At 40.3% G+C, this 22,734-nt stretch overlaps 1 protein-coding gene across 5 annotated transcripts in view; it reads right to left on the bottom strand.

The window, feature by feature from the left end:
- Positions 1 to 266: 266 nt before the first annotated feature.
- The window catches only part of CCDC112 (coiled-coil domain containing 112), a 66,759-nt gene continuing 44,291 nt past the window's right edge, over positions 267 to 22,734 (bottom strand). For 4 of the 5 annotated variants that reach the window (XM_056537438.1, XM_056537441.1, XM_056537440.1 and 1 more), the window contains 8 exons: positions 22,338 to 22,459; positions 19,643 to 19,732; positions 15,517 to 15,592; positions 12,712 to 13,096; positions 7,529 to 7,942; positions 6,987 to 7,082; positions 5,261 to 5,379; positions 1,717 to 2,385 (listed from right to left, as the gene is read on the bottom strand). In XM_056537438.1, the coding sequence (XP_056393413.1) occupies positions 2,355 to 2,385; positions 5,261 to 5,379; positions 6,987 to 7,082; positions 7,529 to 7,942; positions 12,712 to 13,096; positions 15,517 to 15,592; positions 19,643 to 19,732; positions 22,338 to 22,459 (1,333 nt within the window). In that variant the 3' untranslated portion in view covers positions 1,717 to 2,354. Of the gene's footprint in view, positions 1,557 to 1,716; positions 2,386 to 5,260; positions 5,380 to 6,986; positions 7,083 to 7,528; positions 7,943 to 12,711; positions 13,097 to 15,516; positions 15,593 to 19,642; positions 19,733 to 22,337; positions 22,460 to 22,734 lie in introns of those variants that run through there. The other variant, XR_008847454.1, reaches the window with a different exon arrangement.

The raw sequence follows: 22,734 nt of genomic DNA, 5'->3' as shown, positions 1-22,734 counted from the left end.
AGCTTCTGTATTTCTACAGAGTACCAGGTTCCCTCGATTATATGCCACTTAAGTTATTCACAAATATTTGGCCAATATAGATGTCTGGGTATAAAGTTGTTTGAATAACTCCAAGGTGTGTGAGGAAGTTCTTACTTTCTACACTGTGTTAGGTCAGGGGTGACGATGTAGCATAAAAGCCAAAGATGCCACTAAATGTAGCATCAAATTCTATTTCTTGTAGACATCAATGTGGTGCCATTGTTCAGACATTGATGGTAAATAATACTCAGCCGTAGCGTCCTTCATTTCAAGGCAGTGACACCTGTCTAGAGGTGGGATATATTCAACAGAAGGTGAACAGCAAACAGTTCAGTTTCCAACTAACCATAAATATGCAGATTTATTACAAGTTCTCATGTTTTCTAGCACAGAGTATAAAACATTTGTCAGATTTTCTTCTTACATAAAGGCACAAGTAGACGTTCTTTTGTAAGTATTGTTTAATTTAAAAGAGGTCACTCATAAAAAATATATAAATATATATGTATATGTCTTACAATAAAAGCCATAGATAAATCCGGAACAATTGAATGCTAAAACATATGTCTTCAGTGCAAATAAAAATATCAGAGTTAGCCTACAATATACTCGCCATAGCTGACTGTCAGGGCTTGTCTTCCAATCATCAATATCAGAAGCTGTCAGCTACAATAGTCACCGGAATCCCTAATGAAAGCGCCAAAGATCCCCAAAGCAGCCACAGCTACTGAAGTTAAAAAGGTACTGTGTCAGCAGTTTTGAGCCATGAAAACTTCAGTCGGCCCTATCCAGATGTTGGGGAAGAGAGTGAAATGATACATGGTGTCTGAGTCATGTAACTTGCATGGCTGACAAAAGCATACTTTAATAGTATGTGCCCAGAGTCCGGCTCTCCATAGGTACCCTGAACTGTACTGAGAGCTTCTCCAACCTGCCCGTTCATCCATTACTGACAGCTCTAGTGGTCTCCTGATTGGATGCTAGAACTGTCAATCATAGCTGAGAGGTGAGGCAGGGGAGACTTAGGCTAAGTTTCCACTTGGATTTTTTTCTGGCAGTTTTTGGATATCTGCCTCTGCAGCTTTTGAGCCAAAGTTCTTCCTTTATATGTCCTATTCCTTTTGAAAACACTTCTGATTTTGGCTCAAAAACTGCAGTGGCAGATCTCCAAAAACTGCCAGAAAAAAAACCAAGTGGAAATTTAACCTTAAAGGGGTTATTCAGAAATAGAAAAACACAGCTAATTTTTTTCAAAAACAGCTCCATGTCTGTCTCCAGGTTTGGTGTGGTTTTACAACTTTGCACCATTCACTTCAATAGAATGGAGCTGCAGAACCACCCCCAACCTGGAGACAACAACTATAATAAAAGGACAAGCGCTCTGTAGTGCGATACCGTTGATGGCATAAACAACTGGTGCTCACCAACGGTGGTTGTACTGTCCACATACAACTATGGTGACAGCGTAAGATCGTAGAACAGGCGAGACCCTGCAGCCGCTCCTGGCAACCAAACAACGGATCCAACAAGCACACCTCCAAGGTAACGTCAGGAACAAGCAGGGTGCTGGGACTCTTCAGAGGGCTAAAATGTTTTATTACCCATAATGCAATGCAATGCGTGATGCCTGCAAAACATGTTGCATTATGGGTAATAAAACATTTTAGCCCTCTGAGGAGTCCCAGCACCCTGCTGGATCCTGACGTTACCTTGGAGGTGTGCTTGTTGGATCAAACCTGGAGACAAATGGGGAGCGGTATTTAAAAGAAAGTAAACCTGTTTTTCTATTCCTGGATAACCCCTTTAGTACAGGGCGCTCCATGTACATAACCAGAAGAGGCTGCCTTCTGGACATTTGCTGTGGCAATATTAAAGGACATATTCAGAAATCACAAAACAGAGCTAATTTGCTCTAAAAACAGCAACACACATGTCCTCAGGTTGTGTGTGATACTACAATCTGGCCCCCTTTTACTTCAATGGAGCTGAGTTGCAATACCACACACAACCTGAGGACAGGTGTGGTGCTGTTTTTTTTTTTCCTTTTTTAATTTCTTTATGTGTCTATTTATTTTTTAAGAAATCAGCTTTACCGATTTTTTTAAATCCCGAATAGCTCCTTAAACAATGTTTATCTTGGTCATGCAAGTTACATGACCAAGACACCAGGTATCATTACACTACCCTACCAACCTCTGTATAGGGGGTTTAGGGCTATGATCAATTTTGATGGCTCAAGACTGCTGACAGAATCCCTTTTAAATGAAAATGCGATGTCCTTTAGCTACAGTTAATGGATACCATTGGTCCAATAATCTTCATATGTTAGCAGCTTATAGACCTTGCCTCCATGTCGGCACAGCGCTAAAAATAAGAAAAAAGAATAGTCATTGTAATGTATATATTGACAGCATAGTGTGCAGCTCTTTACAATTATCCAAAAAGTTTCTTCAGTAGCATTCCTAAAATATATTTTTGCAGTTGCAATTTCTATATACAGTATGCATGTAAGTAAAGACAGAAGAAAAAAATAAAATTTCACATAGACTAAAGTATTCAGACCCTTTAGTATGACAATTAAATTTGAGTTCTGGGGCCTTCCATTTCTCTCGATCACCTCTGAGATGTTTCTACACCTTCATCTGAGTCACCTGTAGTAAATTCAGCTGAATGGACAGGATTTGGTATGACACACCCCTGTCTATAAAATATCACACAGCTGACAATCTATATCAGAGCAAAGAGCAAAAATCAAGCCATGAGGAGAGAGGAACTGCCTGTAGAGCTCAGAGACAGAATTGTGTTGCAGAGCAAATCTGGAGAAAGGTATAAAAATTTTTTTGCTACATTGAAAGTTCCCAATAGTGCAGTGGACTCAAATGTAAAAAGTTGAAAACAACGTGGACTGTTTTTAGAGCCAGAATAAGGAGAAAAGCAAGAAAAAAAAAACAAAAAAACGGCGCCTCATTTAATTCTGTGGGTAATTATGAGACCACCAAATGTGGTTGTACTCTCATCTTTATGAGAACTTGCATTCATGCATATCACTCCTACACACGGGTATATCCAGGTAGTTTCTTCTGCCTGTCAGTGTGTAGAAATGGTATCCTCAGCCGGAAAGCGACAATGGAAGTACAAGGAGAGGAAAAAAACTAAACGTACACTGGAAATGGTGCTGCTTTTGGATGAATTATGAATAATAAGATGATACAAAGAGCAGTGATACATTTTGGAGTGCAATCTGAGGAAGGGGGAGTGCATCACAAAAAGAGTTTTTCATATTGTAACAGCATCAATTAGTTTTAGACATAAAAATATAAAACTATACAAAGTGCAATGTATAGTTTTATATAGCTTTATATTTTTATGTGTCAAACTCATTGATGCTGTAATGAAACACTCCTAAAAACTCATCCAGAAGCAGCACCACTTCCAGTGTACATTTTCTTTGTCCTTGTGCATTCCTAGAACCTGGCCGTCCCACCAAAGTAAGTAATCGGGAGAGAAGTGCCTTGGTAAGAGATGTGTCCAAGATCCCAATTTTCACTCTGGTTAAGCTCCAAAGATCCTGTGTGCAGATTGAAGAAACTTCCAGAAGGTCAACTATCACTGAGGAACTTCACCAATTTGGGCTTTATGGCTGATGAAAGCCAATCTGGAGTTTGCAAACAAGCATCTTAATCACTCTCAGACTATAAGAAACAAGATTCTCGGATCTACTGAATCAAAGATTGAACTTGTTGGCCTAAATTCTAAACATCTAACCAGGCACTGATCGTTACCTGCCCAGTGATCTCCCCAAGTGATCTCCTGTACGGGCTCCATCTACTTACCAGTTCTCGGCACCCTCCAGCCCCCACCTTCCTGAATGAGTGCAAGTGACATAGCTGTGGCTGGTGATTGGCAGGCTGCCACTTGCTCTTGTCCAGGAAGGTGGAGCCTGGAGCATGGCAAGGATGGGTAAGTAGACAGGGCCCAAACAGAAGACCGTGGGGAGTCTTAGCGGTTGGAATTCCCACTATCAGACATGTGGAAAGGGGATAAGTGTCTGATAAAGATGTAGTCCAGGGACCTAAACTTCAGTCATCGGTAAATAAGATGACAGACACTGATTCTGGAGGAGTCTAAATAGTCCTCTCCATTATATTTTTGAGCTAAGCAGTCTTTTCTATATATCAGTATGCCCCTTTTGCAGGCTTGCAGTGGGAGAATGCAAGCGAGTAGAAATATAAAATTACAGATTTGGAATCGGTGTCAGTAAACAGATGAGTTTAGTTTATTTTTTTTCCTGCTCAAAACACAAAAGCCCCAGCCCACCAGGCCTGCAGATATGTTATTACAGGCTGGCTTTACCTCCCACCTCTAAACTTATATATGATTTTGTTTTATATCTAAAGGTTTCCTACATGAAATTCAACAAATTTGACACAGTCCCACATGGGTAAGATAATAGCGATGATGTGAATTACTGTTCTGCAGAAATATGATGTTTATATGATTGGTGTCTAATTTTTCATATGCAGTTATTCAGTAGTACAGGTGAACCCAAAATTGGTAACTGATGATAAACTGCATATGGAGTAGTGGTAATCGGTGTCCACTCAGTATTATGGTGTGTTTCTTGCATAACAAGTTTATTGTATATTTATGAACTGTGTCATATGGCTCTGTAATTTCATGGGTATTCCTGCCTATAATATTTTAATGTAATTGTTGGGCTAAATGTTATTAGAATAAAGTTGGTAATATTTTGGAATCATTATTCTAGTTGTGTTTTCTGTATACAAAATGATGTGTCTAGAGGATTCTTGTATAGAGGACAGTAGATTGGAGATGTATTATGACATGATCTGTCCTAGGAGACCTTTGTGTCTAATAATGAAATTCAACAAGTGGTGACTGGAGAGACCTGGGCTGATATTGTTCTCTACAAATACAATTTCTACTAACTTCTACACTATGTGCTACCCACAAAGTGTGAAATGTAAGACAGATTTCTTTTTCTTCTTTTGCTCTGCTCATTCAGAGCCTTCCTCACATATTCCATCAGATTTGCTAAGCCTGGTATATACAGTAGCAGCATTATTCTTCATGTCGAAATTACAGACACCACAACAAAATGCATTATAAGACAATGTGGTCTGCCAAGTGCTGGAGGCATCCATCATACAACAGATTCAGCATCGTTATGAATGGAAACCATAATGCATGAGCAGAATAATAAACAAGTTAGCATTACCGGTGTGGAATTTGTAAAAGTGGAGCGGATCCTGTTGGCCCTATGTTTTTACAGCGCTCTTCCCATCCTTTAGTAAGCTTGCAGAGTCTGGAAGGATCTCGTTCTACATGAACTTGCACCTGTTAATGATTGAAAATACAATGTATAATTTCATAAAGTATAATAATATAAAAGAAAAAATACAATAATATATTCAGGCAGTTAAACTCAAGTCATCTGGTTTCTTATTAACCACTAGAAAGCCAAGGAATTTTAAAATAACTCTTTATAATCAAAGGGAATTTTTATACCCTAACTTCCTTCTATCCCTATGCATATCAAAGTGCACCAATCACCATATCAATAACTTAATCTGTGTCATCTCCTATTTTTCTGATAGATTTATCATGTTATATTGGACGGGTGGTAGTTTTGAGTATGTTTTGCAGCTCTTATTTTACCACCAGATTGTTAGAAAGTCAGAGAGGAGAAATTTTTGGGAAACATTTCATTAAAGGGTAGCTCCCACCATCATGTTTTTTTTTTTTTTTTTCTGTCCCTGCCTATTGCGCTTCTATCCCTAACACCCTCCCTGCCTTTATTTTTACTATTTTAAAAATGGCATTTAGTCTGCCTGGTAGTGTGCTCACTACCAGGCAGACTTCCTCAGCAGGCACCACGTCACTGATGCCTGCTTCGGGACAACTTCCGCCCTTAGTTCTCCTAACAGGGTGCTTCCAGCTGTTTCACCACTACAACTCCCAGCATGCCCTGACATCTATTGACTGTCAGGGCATTCTGGGAGTTGTAGTGGTAAAACAACTGGAGGCACCCTGTTTTGGAAGGCAACCTCCGTGGCTCTGTACCGGGCGGACAGCGGCGGGGAGCTGGAGCTGGACCGTAGCCCGGCCATGGAAGGCGGCAGCTACACCGGAGTGGAGCTGGAGGGGCCCCTGTGGTCCCTGGAGCCCCGGACTCCCCTCAGGTGGCTGCTGAAGAAGGACGTGCGGAGCCCCTTCCAGCTGCGCTTCTCCCTGCACCAGGCCCACCCCCGCCGCCCAGGACAGGAGCTTCATGGGAGAAGGAGTGAGCCGGGAGCCGATACGGGAGGGACGGGTGTGGGGGAGCCTCTTCCGGGTGTGGGGGAGCCTTTTTGTGCAGGTTAAGTTTTTTTTTTTTAAATACATATTTAAGTGGTAGGTTCATGAATGCAGACCACAAAGACCATAGGTCTCTACTGAGTACCTATACCACGCAGGTGGTAATTTCTGGAAAAAAAACACTGCATTTCTATAAGGTGTGAAAGCCTCTTGCTAACCATAATTCAGGTCCTTAAAGTGGTACTCTGCCGTAAAATATGTTATAAGATAAGGGGGATAAGATGTCTGATCACGGGGTCCTGCCGCTGGGGACCCCTGCGATCTCCGGGTCGGCAGTGGCGGCGTCCGGAACACGGAAGCTTGGAGCGTCCGTGTTTGTGACGTCACACCACACCCCCACTGTTCATGTCTATGGAAGGGGGCGTCACGTACTAGCCGTCACACCTCATCCCATAGACATGAATGGAAGGGGTGTGGTGAACTCCGCTCCGTGCACCGGACGGATGACTGGGGTGCTGCAGCGGAGATCGCGGGGGTCCCCAGCAGTGGGACCCTCACGATTAGACATCTTATTCGCTATCCTTTGGATAGGGGATAAGATGTTTTCCGGCAGAGTACCCCTTTAAAATTAGAAAAACACATATTACCTTTTCTTTCAATTTTGCCAACCTTCTCTCCTGTTCTTTTTCAGCTTCTTCTTTAACTTTTTTTTCTTGGCTCTTTTCCTCAAGTTTTTGTTGATCCTACAGTCAAGGATTAAAGTAAATATTAGGAAACCTCTATGAAACCCACCTTACAGTAAGGCTATGTTCCCACATTGTTTTATTGGACCTCATTTTGGAGGTGTAAAACATATTTATTCCACAAAAATGGAAAGATCTCAAATGGAAAGCTTGTCAGTTCACATGCAGTTTAATTTTATAGGAGTACTTAGAACAGTCATTACATGAAGTGCAAAAAACCTTATTTCAGGCCATTTATGTTCCATTTATTTAGCCATTTACAGCTCAAAAAACACCTGGTTTTGCTGTAGCGCCTCCTAAGGGAGTGTTGAATTGGGCTGCAAAAACAGCTGAAAAAAAATGCCCAAATGCATGAAAAAAAAAAAAAAAAACACTTTGAAATTTGAAACTCATTTTGTAAGCTAACATAACACGTTTTCGGAGACGATTAGTCACATGCTACTCACCCTTTCTTGAAACCTGCAGATCTCATAAGAAGCCATTCTTTTTCTCTCTTCTCTCTCTGCCTCCTCCCTTATCTCTTTCTCCAGCCTTAGAAACTCTTCTTGCTCCTTCTTGATCCTTGCATGCTCCTCGACTATCAGTTTGACCTCCAGTTGCCGCTGGCGCTCCTTCCTCTGCTTTCTCTGGTGCTCCTCTTCTTCCTTTAATTTGGCCTCTAGTTTTGCAGCTGCCTCAATCTCTTTCTGCCTCTTCCAGGCCTCTAGTTCCCGCTGTCGTTTCTTCCTCTCCTCCATATTTTGCCTATGGGCCTCTTCCTGCTGCTGTTGATCAAACTCTGAAATGTCTCTGGTCTTTTCATGCACTTTTGTCATTTCCATTTTTTCCTGCAGTTTCCTAGCTTTCCACTTTTGAATCGACTGAAAAACACAAGTCAAAATTCTGTCAGAAAATCGAAATAAATTCTTATTTAAATATTACATACTTTTATCCTTAACAAAAACAACCCGCAAATAAGTCATCTGATCCTATGCAGGAATATGAGCAACACAAGAAAACTCAATGTGTATAAAGATCATTCAGTAAACTTTATTGTAGCAACAGTATAAAATCACACATAAGAATAAAATGACAGGATGTAACAGATCCACATGATACCACTTAAAAATAGAGCAGACTAAAAAAGTAAAGACTCATTGGAAAAATCAAAGAATTAAAAGGCAAGCAAAGCACAAAAAAAATAGATAAATTCATGGTAAATACAGTAAATATACAAAATATGTTACTGTATTAAGAAGCCACAAAAACAGGCTCACATGAAGGTACAAGGACTGTGCAAGAAAAATGTGCCAAAAGAATGCTACTGCATAGATAACATACCAAAAAGATACATGTAAAGTACAAAAAAGCAGTCTACATTCATAACATCATAAGTTGGCAGGAGACTGCATATGGGTTTCCCCCTAGCGTTCTTCCAGTCCTCTGGCAGGAAGCACATGGTAAGTGTTCACACTGGTGTGGTTCTCTGTGGCGGCCATTGTTTCTGTGGTGTTTTGTCTGTGGGGTGGAGTGGCCCGGAGCCAGGGGCTTAGTCGAGCAGCAGTGGGGCTGCCTGGCCACTGGGTTATTCCCACTGTGGGCATGGTGTCTTGGAGGCAGTGGTTGCCGCCCAGCGCTACGCCAGTGTTGCGTTGGGGACCCACTCTGACTAAATTGCCTTCATGTGACGAGTGGGCTTGTACTTTTTGATCAAAATGTATATTACCAAATGCTGAGCAGTGACCCCAGGAGTCTCCACCACCCGACATTTCGCGCACATAGGCTTCATCCTCGGCATCTCTAGTGGATCCGTCACATGATGCTATTTTATTCTTATGTCCGATTTTAAAATTAATGTTTTATATTGTTGTTGCAATAAAGTTTACTGATTGGTCTATATACGCATTGTTTTCTCTTGTGTTGTTCATACTTTTATCCTTGTCAGAGTAACAGAGGGAAAAAAAGGACCAAAGCCTTTAGTTTCTAATTCATTCAATTTCTTTTTATCAGCATCTGTTCAGCTGACAGCCATCTACCCTGTGTCATGTATGCTTAATTCATCTGAGCATGCATATTTATTGACTTTTACCTGGCAGTATTTTGGTCAATATTTCTAAGCCAAAATTAGGAGTGGATCCAAAACATGAAAAAGGTGCACGTGTCCATCACAGTTGTAGTTTTGGCTAAAAAGCACTGACCTACATACTGCAAAATATACTGCCATGTGAAAGTGGCCTAACAATGCCTCAATTTCTGCTTGTGGGGAAAGCATTTTAGTGAAGTTAGGAACCACTTTAATTTGCGCCCTTTAATCTTTTTATACTGCAGTTACATTCAACTGAATATGAATCCCCCAACTTTGATAAAATATAATATAAAATATTGGTTATGTGCAAAAGAGAAGCCCAGTGTAGGATTTATTGTGTTGTTATGACCATAATTGACCATTTTTCAAACAATAACACTAGTCATCTCCATATTTGTCATATGGCTCCTGCATACAGGTGATTATGCCTTTATACATGCCCAAAGCTGAACGGAACTGTAATTCGGTACCTACAGAGTTACAACTAAAGAAAAAAAAACTAAAGAATTATTAGACTTATTATACCTAACTTACACGTACCCAGAAACCACATGTCCTTTTCTGTTATCCTTAGTTTCATTCTATTAATGTGTATAAATTCACATGATCACTGCACTCTAGATGCACAATTTTACATTTGACTGTGTGTCTTAGTCCAGCTGACTTGTGCAATGTGCATGAGGTCAAACAAGACTATACTGCAGGCTGTCACTGAACAAGACTATATTTATTAGTTATCAGAAATCTGAATTCAGTTTCTTGTGGAGAGGCATGATACTGAATGATCAGTGTATAACACTCTATCATAGGGGGAGAGTTATCAAACTGTTTAGACCAGTTTAGATGGGTCTATATTAGTCTCTCATAAAATCCTCAACTAAAAAGACAGACTTTCTGAGACTTTTGCTTTAGAGCCCTTCTCCGCAGAAATAGTATAATAGTATAGTGGTATACAATAGAGGATAAAATGCAGTGATCAGGAATTTATCAACAGAGACTTTTATTGGAAAGTCTCAAAAAAGTCTCGTCAACAGAAAATACGCCAAAATGTCAGACCTGGCGGAAATATAATTTAAATAGTTATTAGGAAGCCTTTTAGCAATTTTTCAGCACTTACAAGGTGACACAGTGCAGTTTACCGTATATACTCGAGTATAAGCCCACCCGAATATAAGCCGAGGCCCCTAATTTCACCCCAAAATCCCAGGAAAAGTTATTGACTCGAGTATAAGCCTAGGGTGGGAAATACATCATCCCCCCCTCTCATCATCCAGACCCTCATCATCATCACCCTGTCATCATCCCCCTTTCATCATCACCGCCTGCCATCATCCCCCCCTTCATCCTCCCCTTGTCATCATCCCCACCCCCCTTCATCATCCCCTTGTCGTCATCATCCCCACCCCCCTTCATCATCCCCTTATCATCCTCTTGTCATCATCCTCTTGTGAACTATCCGCCCTCAGTGGTCTTCAACCTGCGGACCTCCAGAGGTTTCAAAACTACAACTCCCAGCAAGCCCGGGCAGCCATCGGCTGTCCGGGCTTGCTGGGAGTTGTAGTTTTGAAACCTCTGGAGGTCCGCAGGTTGAAGACCACTGCGGCCTTCGACATCATCCAGCCCCCTCTCACCCCCTTTAGTTCTGTACAGTACTCTCCTCCGCTCAGCGCTGGTCCGGTGCTGCAGGACTGTCCGGTGAGGAGGTCGTCCGGTGGGATAGTGGTTCCGGGCTGCCATCTTCACCGGGGGCGCCTCTTCTCTGCGTTGCGGGCCCGGAATACAGGCATTGCCTTGACGATGACGCAGAAGGACGTTGGTAATGAACGTACCTCTGCGTCATCGTCAAGGCAACGTGACTATTCTGGGGCCGGGCCCGAAGCGCGGAGAAGAGGCCTCCCCGGTGAAGATGGCAGCCCGGAACCACTATCCCACCGGACGACCTCCTCACCGGACAGTCCTGCAGCACCGGACCAGCGCCGAGCGGAGGAGAGTACTGTACAGAACTAAAGGGGGTGAGAGGGGGCTGGATGATGTCGAAGGCCGCAGTGGTCTTCAACCTGCGGACCTCCAGAGGTTTCAAAACTACAACTCCCAGCAAGCCCGGACAGCCGATGGCTGCCGAGGGCAGAGAGTTCACTCGAGTATAAGCCGAGGGGGGTGTTTTCAGCACGAAAAATCGTGCTGAAAAACTCGGCTTATACTCGAGTATATACAGTACATTTCAAATTACATTTTAGCTTTAAAAGGAGTAGTCCAGTGCTGAAAAACGTATCCCCTATCGCACGAAGCGGCAGCTGACACGCTCTCTGCTATGGCAGAGCCGGAGATTGCCGAAGACAGCGCTCCTACTCTGCCATAGAGTTCAACACGCCACCCTTCCCGCAGGCTGCCGGGGCCTTGTACAGGAGATCGCTGGGGGCCCCAGCAGTCGGACCCCTGGCGATCTGAAACTTATCCCCTTAAACTTATGCTTAGGATAGGGGATAAGCTTTTCAGTACAGGATATCTCCTTTAATCTGAAGGGTGATCTAATCTAATTATATATAATTCTAAAATAATACAATTTAATCCCATTGATCCCAAATTTTTTTTTGGGTCATTTTTGTTATCCTTGTAGAGGTCTGATAACTTTTTGTTTTGGTTTTCTATATTTTAGTGCTCCAATTTCACTTTTGCAGCTGATTCGAAGAAAGTGTATGTATTTACATCATGCGCAACCTAGTCTCTTTGGAGAATTCTCAAAATATGTGTAGTGGAAGCATGGTGCAGTTTCCCATGGCAACCAATCCAATTTCTGAATTTTTTTAAAATTTTGTTGAGACCTGCCAAAAATTGAAAAAGCAATCTGATTGGTTGCTATTGTCACTGCACCTACTCTACACATATTGTCATCAATCTCCCCCTTTTGAATTCCAAGAAACTATGCTGCTGAATAATGACTGTGCCTAAGGCTATGTTAAATTTATTGTACAAATATCAGAACCTAAGAACAAAAGCTAGTAGAACCCGCCGGCACCTGACAGAAGACATACAAGATGTTCACTTTATAGTATACTTTCTGTGGCGGGAAGTCTGTGATAATAAATAACTGTACTAAGTGCGACTTTTCATATATATATATATATATATATATATATATATTTGTCTCAGGCTCTGAGACTTTTCTCGTCTAAAGTGCTGTGTAGAATAGACAAGAATGTCCATTCCCAAGATTTACTAGACGCTGTGTGACCTTTGATAAATTGCACGGACAACAGACCCATGCTCAGAGACTTTTCTCGTATAAAGTACTGTGGAGAATAGACAGTGATAGTAAATCTCCCCCTATGTGCCATTAAAACTGTTATCCAAGGATAGAAAAACAAAGCTTTTTTTTCTAAAAACAGCACCATCCCTGTCCTCAGGTTGTGTGTGGTATTACAACTTGGCTCCATACATTTCAAAAGAACTAAGCTGCAATACCACACACAACCTGGTATTGTGTTGTTTTAAATAAAAATAAAATAAAAAATAAGCTCTGTTTTAATAACCCCAACAACATGCTCAAATAATATTTGTTCTCACCTCTTTCTTTTTCTCTTCTAAGAAAAGAAATTCATTATACCAAGTTTCATGTTGTTGGATATCCTCTCTTGTCCTGCTTGGAAGGTATGCCAGGGCCTCTTCCAGATAAGAGGGCTTGCCTTTGTGCTTTGTCCAAACTTTTAGAAAGCTCTGATGGTCAAAGTCATCCCATCCTCCTAAACGTCCACCTGTCTGCTGCAGAAACCTCTCAAATGCCACAACATCTTCTGGAAGCTGACTGTCAGCCATAGTGTCTAACTGTGCTTTACTGGAGGGAGCCTTGAGGGACTTTTCTGACACAGTGCTGAATGATGCTTCTATTTTTTTCTCCAGTGCATTCAGCTCAATAACAGTTGTCTTTTCTTCTTTCATAAGTTCTTCATAACTAACACATATACAAATAAAAAATAGATCAAATTAAGTAACAGTATTAAATGGGCAGATCCAAAAACCTTTTTATGTGTTGTTATCGATAAAAATTAAAGACCTTTTGTAATATGATTGTAAAATGGCTCCTGAAAATCCCACCACTAGGGGTCCCCATAGCAACTGGGACACTAATCAGTCCCACAGCAGCATCAGGCTTGTCCATGAGTCATGGACAAGACAAGAGATGAGTCATGGACAAGGCTGCATGAGCAGACGCACCAATCACCTCCCACCCCCACAAGGGAGGAATATAACCCCTTCCCCTGAGAGGATTTCTAACACTGTGAGCAAATGAAAAGAGGTATTTTTATAATAAATATAGAGGCAGAAAGTTAGGTGTACATGGTCAGGATTAGGTACGAAGTAACAATTTTTGGGGGCTCTGATGGGTACACTTTAAGCAATTGCTTATTAGGAATTATTTATCAGAAAAAACCTTGCTTGAACATTCCTGTGCCCCTCCTCCCCTACCAGAATCATTAGCAGCATACAGATGCTGTTTTTTGGACTTCTATTCTTTGAGAGGAAAAGCAAACACACTGGCCCTTTACTATGAGTGGAGTGAAGTTCATTGTGGGATTGTTTTCCATGGTATTTACAAATTTTCCCTATGTTTTGCTTTATTTATTTATTTTTATTTTTACAACTTCTTTCTAGAGCTTAAATGCACCACATTTTATGTGGGAACAATAGTAAATAGCTTTTAAGGCCATGCCCCTTTTTCAGTGGCCATGACACACGCAAAACAAAAAACCCTACAAAGTCTACTCGGAAAAGCCACAGTAAAAGAGGCCCATTGTTGTGATATCTCAAAGGGCTTTTCATCAGGCTTCCTCCTCTATTATTTACAGTTCTGGAAGCTTTCAATTCCTCCTCAACCCGGTTATGTGGACCTTTACCCTGTAGCATGTTTCGGCTGGTTCCTAGATTTTAGAGTTGGCTAGAAGGACTCTCAAAGCCTGTCTTAAATATAGTCACCAAATAAATCACAATACATATCTTTTGGAATTTTTTTTCACATTTGTTATGTTTGAATTATAAGAATCATAACTTGAACTCTTCCCACCTACCATACCAGTGTCTTCTTGTGGGGAAGAAGGCCTTAGGGCCCACTCCATAAACCAAGACCCCACTCTGACTTCTATATTCCTTATAGCTACACTAATTTATCATATGAGACATGTGTGTAAGTTCACACGTTTAGTTTTCTTCCAAAAGGGAACCATCATGACAACATAGGTTAGAATTGGATGACAACCCCAAAGCAATTATGTTTCTTTTTTTTATGCAGTACTCTAAAACTGGGCTACATTTATATGCTGTTTTAATCATTTTTGTGTGCATTTTCTTCTACCTTACACTCATCACTTTTGCTCCCCTGATACTTTTAACATTGATCATAGCCATTTTAATGCAGCCTATGGGAGAAAAACACTTCACAATTGTTGCAGTTTTAGAAAAAAAAATACAGGGACTTTCCCACAGAGGAAACTTGAAGGCGAGAATCTTATACAGTGGTCCCTCAAGTTACAATATTAATTGGTTCCAGGACGACCATTGTATGTTGAAACCATTGTATGTTGAGACCATAACTCTATGGAAACCTGGTAATTGGTTCTGAAGACCCAAAATGTCATCCAAAAATTGGAAAAAGTGAGAATTAAAAAAAAAAAGTAGATAACTAATACAAATAAAGCAAATCTTTATATATAAAAGTAGGAAAGATCTGCAGGGAGCTGTAAATCACTGTCTATTTCAGTGTTTCACAACCAGGGTGCCTCCAGCTATTGCAAAACTACAACTCCCAGCATGCCCGGACAGCCGAAGGCTGTCTGGGCATGCTGGGAGTTGTAGTTTTGCAACAGCTGGAGGCAACCACTTTAGGAAACACTGGTCTATGTAGAGGACAGCTACTTCAGGGTCCTGTACGGAACACGCAATGTCCTAAAAAAAAAAAAGGGAAATGGAGCCGCCCTTACCTGATGCCCAAAGCAGCAGCTATCCCTGAGTACAGAACATGTAATACCTCCCTGTACTGTATGGGGCGCTAGCAGACACTAGTCAGTGCATGCACTTTAGGAATAAACAGGTTTTACCAGTGAAATATCCATTCTGATTGGTCGGTTCTTCCAGCCATTGACACGTTTCGCAGATACAATGGCAGAAAAGACCATTGTATGTTGAAATTATTGTATGGTGAGGCCATTGTAAGTTGAGGGATCACTGTATTACAAGCAGGCAAAGATGGACTGGAGATGCATACAGGATACTGATCTAAAGCTTTATAATTTTTGTTTTTTTACAGGTCAATGTAAGCAAAGCAGGAAAGATTCCTAAAGTCATGAACATTTCAGGTAGTTTGCTTGTGTATCTTACATTATCCTCTGTTCTTCTTTAAAACCGGTAACTGCATTGTCAACTTCTTCCATCATTTCTCTGAGCTTTTCAACAACTGCAAGAAGAAACAGTAATACATGTAACTTACAGTGTTATTAAAGACTAACAGTTTTACATACATCTCTGTATACACAAGAACATAGGATTTACATTGGATATAGATGTAGGCTTTTCTGGTGTTTATGTACACATATGGTAAGATACATTTATTTCTCACTACAAATACTTTATTGCATCTTCAAACATTTATACATAAAATGGTACTTGGTGCTACACAGTCAGTTATCCAGAATATCAGATCTCCAATGTTCATAGTTATTAAAAGTGAATATTTGATATAAACATTGATTTTTATGGGGAAAAAAAACTATGTTTATGTGTTATTTTGTCATTGTCCACATGGGGCAGTCAAAACTTAGTACATTCCCTGGCAACATGGCTTGTCTCTTCAAGTGGGTTGGTGTCCCTAGTGACTACCTTGTGAAGAAGTTTGAGAGTGTCAATAGTCAAGGCGAAGGGAGGCTCCTCTAAATAATATAAGATAGATACTTATAAGATAAGATACTATTGAATTGTATTTTTTTTTGTCACTGTATAGCTTCATTTGTATTCTTCTTAGTTTTGAAGATATATATTTGACTATTATTCTATGTGTTACATATTCATAAGGTTGAAAAAAGACCAGAGTCCAACAAGTTTAATCTATATCCCTAATGAGTCCCTACTGAGTTGATCCAGAGGAAGGCAAAAAACCCTCATACTAGAGGTAAAAATTCCTTCCTGACTCCAAATATGGCATCAGAATAAATCCCTGGATCAACGTTCTGTCCCTATAAATCTGGTATACATAACCAGCAATGTTATTATTCTCCAAAAATGCATCCAGACCCCTTTTGAACTCTTTTACAGAGTTCCCCATGACCACCTCCTCTGGCAGAGAATTCCACAGTCTCACTGCTCTTACAGTAAAGAACCCCCGTCTGTGCTGCTGTAGAAACCTTCTTTCCTCTAGACGTAGAGGATGCCCCCTTGTTATAGATACAGTCCTGGGTATAAATAGATCATGAGAGAGATCTCTGTACTGTCCCCTGATATATTTATACATAGTTATTAGGTCGCCCCTAAGCCTTCTTTTTTCTAAACTAAATAACCCTAATTCTGATAATCTTTCTGGGTACTGTAGTCCTCCCATTCCCCATATTACTCTGGTTACCCGTCTTTGAACCCTCTCCAGCTCCACTATATCTTTCTTGAACACTGGTGCCCAGTACTGTACACAGTATTCCATGTGTGGTCTGACTAGTGATTTGTACAGTGGTAGAATTATTTCCTTGTCGTGGGCATCTATGCCCCTATTGATGCACCCCATGGTTTTATTTGCCTTGGCAGCAGCTGCCCGACACTGGTCACTACAGCTAAATTTACTGCTAACTAAGACTCCCAAGTCCTTTTCCACGTCAGACGTCCCGAGTTTTCTCCCATTTAATATCTAATCCCAGCCCGGATTTTTCTTCCCCATGTGCATAACTTTACATTTATCAGTGTTGAACCTCATCTGCCACTTCCCAGCCCAAACCTCCAACCTATCCAGATCCATTTGTAACAGTGCACTGTCCTCTATAGTGTTTACTGCTTAGCAGAGTTTAGTATCATCTGCAAAGATTGCTACTTTACTATTCAACCCCTCTACAAGGTATATTAATGAATATATTAAATAGAACAGGACCCAAGACTGACCCCTGTGGTACCCCACTAGTAACAGTCACCCAATCAGAATAAGTACCATTAATAACCACCCTCTGTTTCCTATCACTGAGCCAGTTACTTACCCACTTACACACATTTTCCCCCAGCCCAATCCTTCTCATTTTATGCACCAACCTTTTATGTGGCACTGTATCAAATGCTTTGGAAAAATCCAGATATAGGACATCCAGCGATTGCCCCATGTCCAGTCTGGAGCTCACCTCCTCATAGAAGCTGATCAGGTTAGTTTGACAGGACCGATCCCTCATAAAGGCATGCTGATATGGAGTCATAAATTTATTTTTAATCAAGATACTCCAAAATAGCATCTCTTAAAAAACCCTCAAACAATTTACATACAACGGAGATTAAACTAACAGGCCTATAATTCCCGGGGTCACCTTTTGACCCCTTTTTAAATATTAGCACTACATTTGCCATGTGCCAGTCCTAGGGAACAGTCTCTGTTACTATAGAGTCCCTGAATATTAAAAATAGGGGTCTGTCTATTACATCACTTAATTCCTTTAGAACACGGGGGTGAATGCCATCTGGACCTGATGATTTGTCTAGTTTGACTTTTTGTAGGCGGCACTGTACTTCTTCCTGGGTTAGACAGGTGACCTGTACTGGGGAGATTACCTTATCTCGCTGTATTTCACCTGGCATTTCATTTTCCTACGTGAATACAGTGGAGAAGAATTTGTTTAATATATTTGCTTTTTCCTGATCCCCGTTTATAATTTCTTCTTCATCGTTTTTTAAAGGGCCAACACTTTCATTTTTAACCTGTTTGCTATTTATATAGTTAAAGAACATTTTGGGGTTAGTTTTACTCTCTTTGACAATGAGTCTTTATGTCTCTATTTTTGCAGCTTTTATCTGTTATTTACATATTTTACATTTTTCTCTATAGCTTTTTAATGCTTCTTTACTGCCGTCCTGTTTTAGTAGTTTAAATGCTTTATTTTTGTCATTTATTGCCCCCTTAACATTTTTATTCATCCATATTGGTTTTCTTTTATTTCTGACCGTTTTATTCCCATAAGGTATATACATCTTACTGTGAGAATTTAAGATATTTTTAAAAGTCTCCCATTTAGTGTCAGTATTCTTGTTTTTGAGGACCTTATCCCATTTTATATTGTTAAGGGCTTCTCTGAGTTGATCGAACTTTGCCTTCCTAAAGTTCATGGTTTTTGTGGCCCCTCGAGAGATTCTCTTATTGAAGAACAAGCTATAATGTATTATATTATGGTCACTATTTCCTAGGTGTCCTTTTACCTGCACATTAAGTCTAGTAGGGCGCCCCCTCTGGTCGGGCCCTGCACCATTTGGGACAGATAATTGTCTTTAGTTATAGTCAGAAACCTGTTTCCTTATGAGATTCACAGGTCTCAGTCTCCCATTTTATATCAGGATAATTAAAGTCCCCCATTATTATCACATCATTCTGAATTGCTGCCTTGTTTATTTGCCTCTGTAATTGATCTTCTGCCTCTTCCATCATGTTTGGTGGCTTATAGCAAACCCCTATCAGAATTTTTTTTATTTTTATCTCCATATATTTCTACCCATAATGACTCCACATTATCGTTTCCCTCCCGTATATCCTCCCATAGTGCGGCCTTCAGACTGAACTTTACATAAAGACAAACTCCTCCCCCTTTCCATTTTGTCCGATCCTTCCTGAATAGATTATAACCCTGTATGTTGACCGCCCAGTCACAGCTATCATCCAACCAAGTCTCTGTTATACCCACTATGTCATCATTCTCCTGAGACATTATCAACTCCGGTTCCTCTGTTTTATTGGACAGACTTCTGTCATTAGCCAACATACAATTCAAAGGTGTATGTTTTTTCTTCCTATGAAGCCTATCCCTATTAACTATTCTAACCCCTCCCTCCACTCCACCCCCAGGTACATTAATAAGTCACCCCTCTCTATCTACACTATCTTCCCCCTCTATGTTGTAGGTTCCCTCTCCCACAGTCCCTAGTTTAAACCTCCACCCTTCTGGCCATCTTCTCCCAAAGCTCTCAACAATGCTCACAATTCTTCTTACAGTATTCCCTTAATTTTAAGTCCCTCTCACTTTTATACTTACACTCGCTTGTATACTTCACACTCTTGTATACAGACACACAATCACTAGCTCAGACAATCGCTTAGTATACTTTCTTTTATAGTTACCAGACACCACCTCTCTCTTCCACTGCCTGGAAGTGAATGCAAAAAAAATAAAAATAAAAAAATAAAACTTTCATAAGTAGGTCTGTCAAAACTTCACATCTGATGTCTATATAGAATCACTACCGTACATCTGTCATAAACATGTCTGTATAATGTTCTTACACTCTGGAGTAGGTCTGACATCTTTTAATTGGAGCTGCAGCCGTCTGACATTGTTGTGGATTCTGGAGAGTTGTTGTTCTGTTTTAACTTCTGTAAAGAAAAGTAAAACAAATACATACATTGTATCAGAATGGATACATTTACAGTATGATAACAAGACAGTACGCTCCAACTGCACATAAACAGAACAGATACACCGACACTGAGTAGTGAGAGACACGCCAATGCTAATGGTTTGTCACTTACATATGTGATTTAGTTTTGTTGAACTTTCAAGTTATTCATTGCAGCACAATGAGAGTGTAATGTATTTATGGGATGTAGGGTACCCAAATTCCTTCCTATTACAGCATCTCATGGAAACATCGGACTCCTCTCTCTATCTCTCTGTGCTGTCATCACAATGAAACTGAGGTCAGTATAAATAGGCTGACAGGTTCCCTTTAAAGAGGACATCTATATTCAGACAGCCTACTGTCAAACTTAGAATATCCCTGCTAACTGAAAGCAGACACACATAAAAATAATCTGATTCATCCCCAACATACTGGGTAATCAGTTTTTTAGACCAAATACCAGATTAAATGTGTTAATTTTTTTTTTCTAAAACAGGTATATACTCCTGTACAATGTGCAGAAAAAGGAGCAGCAATCATTTCACTGAAAAAAAAATTATTCTGATCACCACTAGAGGGAGTTGCCTACAAAGTGAAAAAGGGAAAACTATGGGTTCCATGACATGTCCTATGAACATGTAAAAAAATTTTATTGGTGGGGGTCTGAGCGTTCCGGCTCCAACTGATGACGAGAACAAGTGCGATAGCATGGTTCTGTGTCTATGAGGCCCCATAGACTTACATTATGAGTCTTTCACTTGACAAGAGTCGGAAGAGACATGCGCATATCACCTGACTCGTTCACAAGATTTAACCCCTTAAGGACTCAGCCCATTTTGGCCTTAAGGACTCAGACAATTTAATTTTTACGTTTTCATTTTTTCCTCCTCGCCTTCTAAAAATCATAACTCTTTTATATTTTCATCCACAGACTAGTATGAGGGCTTGTTTTTTGCGCGACCAGTTGTCCTTTGTAATGCCATCACTCATTATATCATAAAATGTATGGCGCAACCAAAAAACACTATTTTTGTGGGGAAATTAAAACAAAAAACGCAATTTTGCTAATTTTGGAAGGTTTCGTTTTCACGCCGTACAATTTATGGTAAAAATGACGTGTGTTCTTTATTCTGAGGGTCAATACGATTAAAATGATACCCATTATTATATACTTTTATATTATTGTTGCGCTTAAAAAAAATCACAAACTTTTTAACCTAATTAGTACATTTATAATCCCTTTATTTTGATGACCTCTAACTTTTTTATTTTCCCGTATAAGCGGCGGTATGGGGGCTCATTTTTTGCGCCATGATCTGTACTTTTTTTTATACCACATTTGCATATAAAAAACTTTTAATACATTTTTTATAATTTTTTTTTCAATAAAATGTATTAAAAAAGTAGGAATTTTGGACTTTTTTTTTTCGTTCACACCGTTCACCGTACGGGATCATTAACATTTTATTTTAATAGTTCGGACATTTACGCACGCGGCGATACCAAATATGTCTCTAAAAAAAAATTGTTTACGCTTTTTGGGGGTAAAATAGGAAAAAACGGACGTTTTACTTTTTTATTGGGGGAGGGGATTTTTCACTTTTACATTTTCTTACATTTTTTTTTTACACTTGAATAGTCCCCATAGCGGACTATTCATAGCAATACCATGATTGCTAATACTGATCTGTTCTATGTATAGGACATAGAACAGATCAGTGTTTTCGGTCATCTTCTGCTCTGGTCTGCTCGATCACAGACCAGAGCAGGAGACGCCGGGAGCCGGACGGAGGAAGGAGAGGGGACCTCCGTGCGGCGTTATGAATGATTGGATCCCCGCAGCAGCGCTGCGGGCGATCCGATCATTCATTCAAATCGCGCACTGCCGCAGATGCCGGGATCTGTATTGATCCCGGCACCTGAGGGGTTAATGGCGGACGCCCGCGAGATCGCGGGCGTCGGCCATTGCCGGCGGGTCCCTGGCTGCGATCAGCAGCCGGGATCAGCCGCGCATGACACGGGCATCGCTCCGATGCCTGCAGTTATGCACAGGACATAAATGTACGTCCTGGTGCGTTAAGTACCACCTCACCAGGACGTACATTTACGTCCTGCGTCCTTAAGGGGTTAAAGGGGTATTACAGGAAAAAACTTTTTTATATATATCTCAACTGGCTCCAGAAAATTAAACAGATTTGTAAATTACTTCTATTAAAAAATCTTAATCCTTTCAGTACTTATGAGCTTCTGAAGTTAAGGTTGTTCTTTTCTGTCTAAATCCTCTGATGACACCTGTCTCGGGAAACGCCCAGTTTAGAAGAGGTTTGCTATGGGGATTTGCTTCTAAACTGGGCGTTTCCCGAGACAGGTGTCATCAGAGAGGATTTAGACAGAAAAGAACAACCTTAACTTCAGAAGCTCATAAGTACTGAAAGGATTAAGATTTTTTAATAGAAGTAATTTACAAATCTTTTTAACTTTCTGGAGCCAGTTGATATATAAAATTTTTTTTTTTTTTCCTGGAATACCCCTTTAACCAGATAACATGCAGCATGGATTTATATGTGTGTGGTACATACTGCCTGCTTTCCTGCTGTTTGTCAGCTTTTGTTCATATTCTTCAAGCATACTGTACTCAATCCTGAAGTCATTCTTCTTGTTATAAAGATGTGCACTCTTGTCTTTCTCCAGAAGGGCTATTCTGAAAACACAGAATAATATGTTTAATAATACATTTTAGAGAAGAAGCGTAAGCTAAAGGATACATGGCGATTTTACTTGGTGCTACAAGATTGCATACAACTTAAAGGGGTACTCTGGTGAAAAACATTTGTGTTGTAAATCAACTAATGCCAGAAAGTTAAACAGATTTGTAAATTACTTCTATTTTTAATCCTTTCAGGACTTATCAGCTGCTGTATGCTCCACAGAAAGTTCTTTTCTTTTTGAATTTAATTTCAGTCTGACCACAGTGCT

This window comes from Hyla sarda, chromosome 1 (assembly GCF_029499605.1).
Source record: "Hyla sarda isolate aHylSar1 chromosome 1, aHylSar1.hap1, whole genome shotgun sequence".
NCBI lineage: Eukaryota > Metazoa > Chordata > Amphibia > Anura > Hylidae > Hyla > Hyla sarda.
This window is presented reverse-complemented; position numbering and strand designations above follow the sequence as displayed.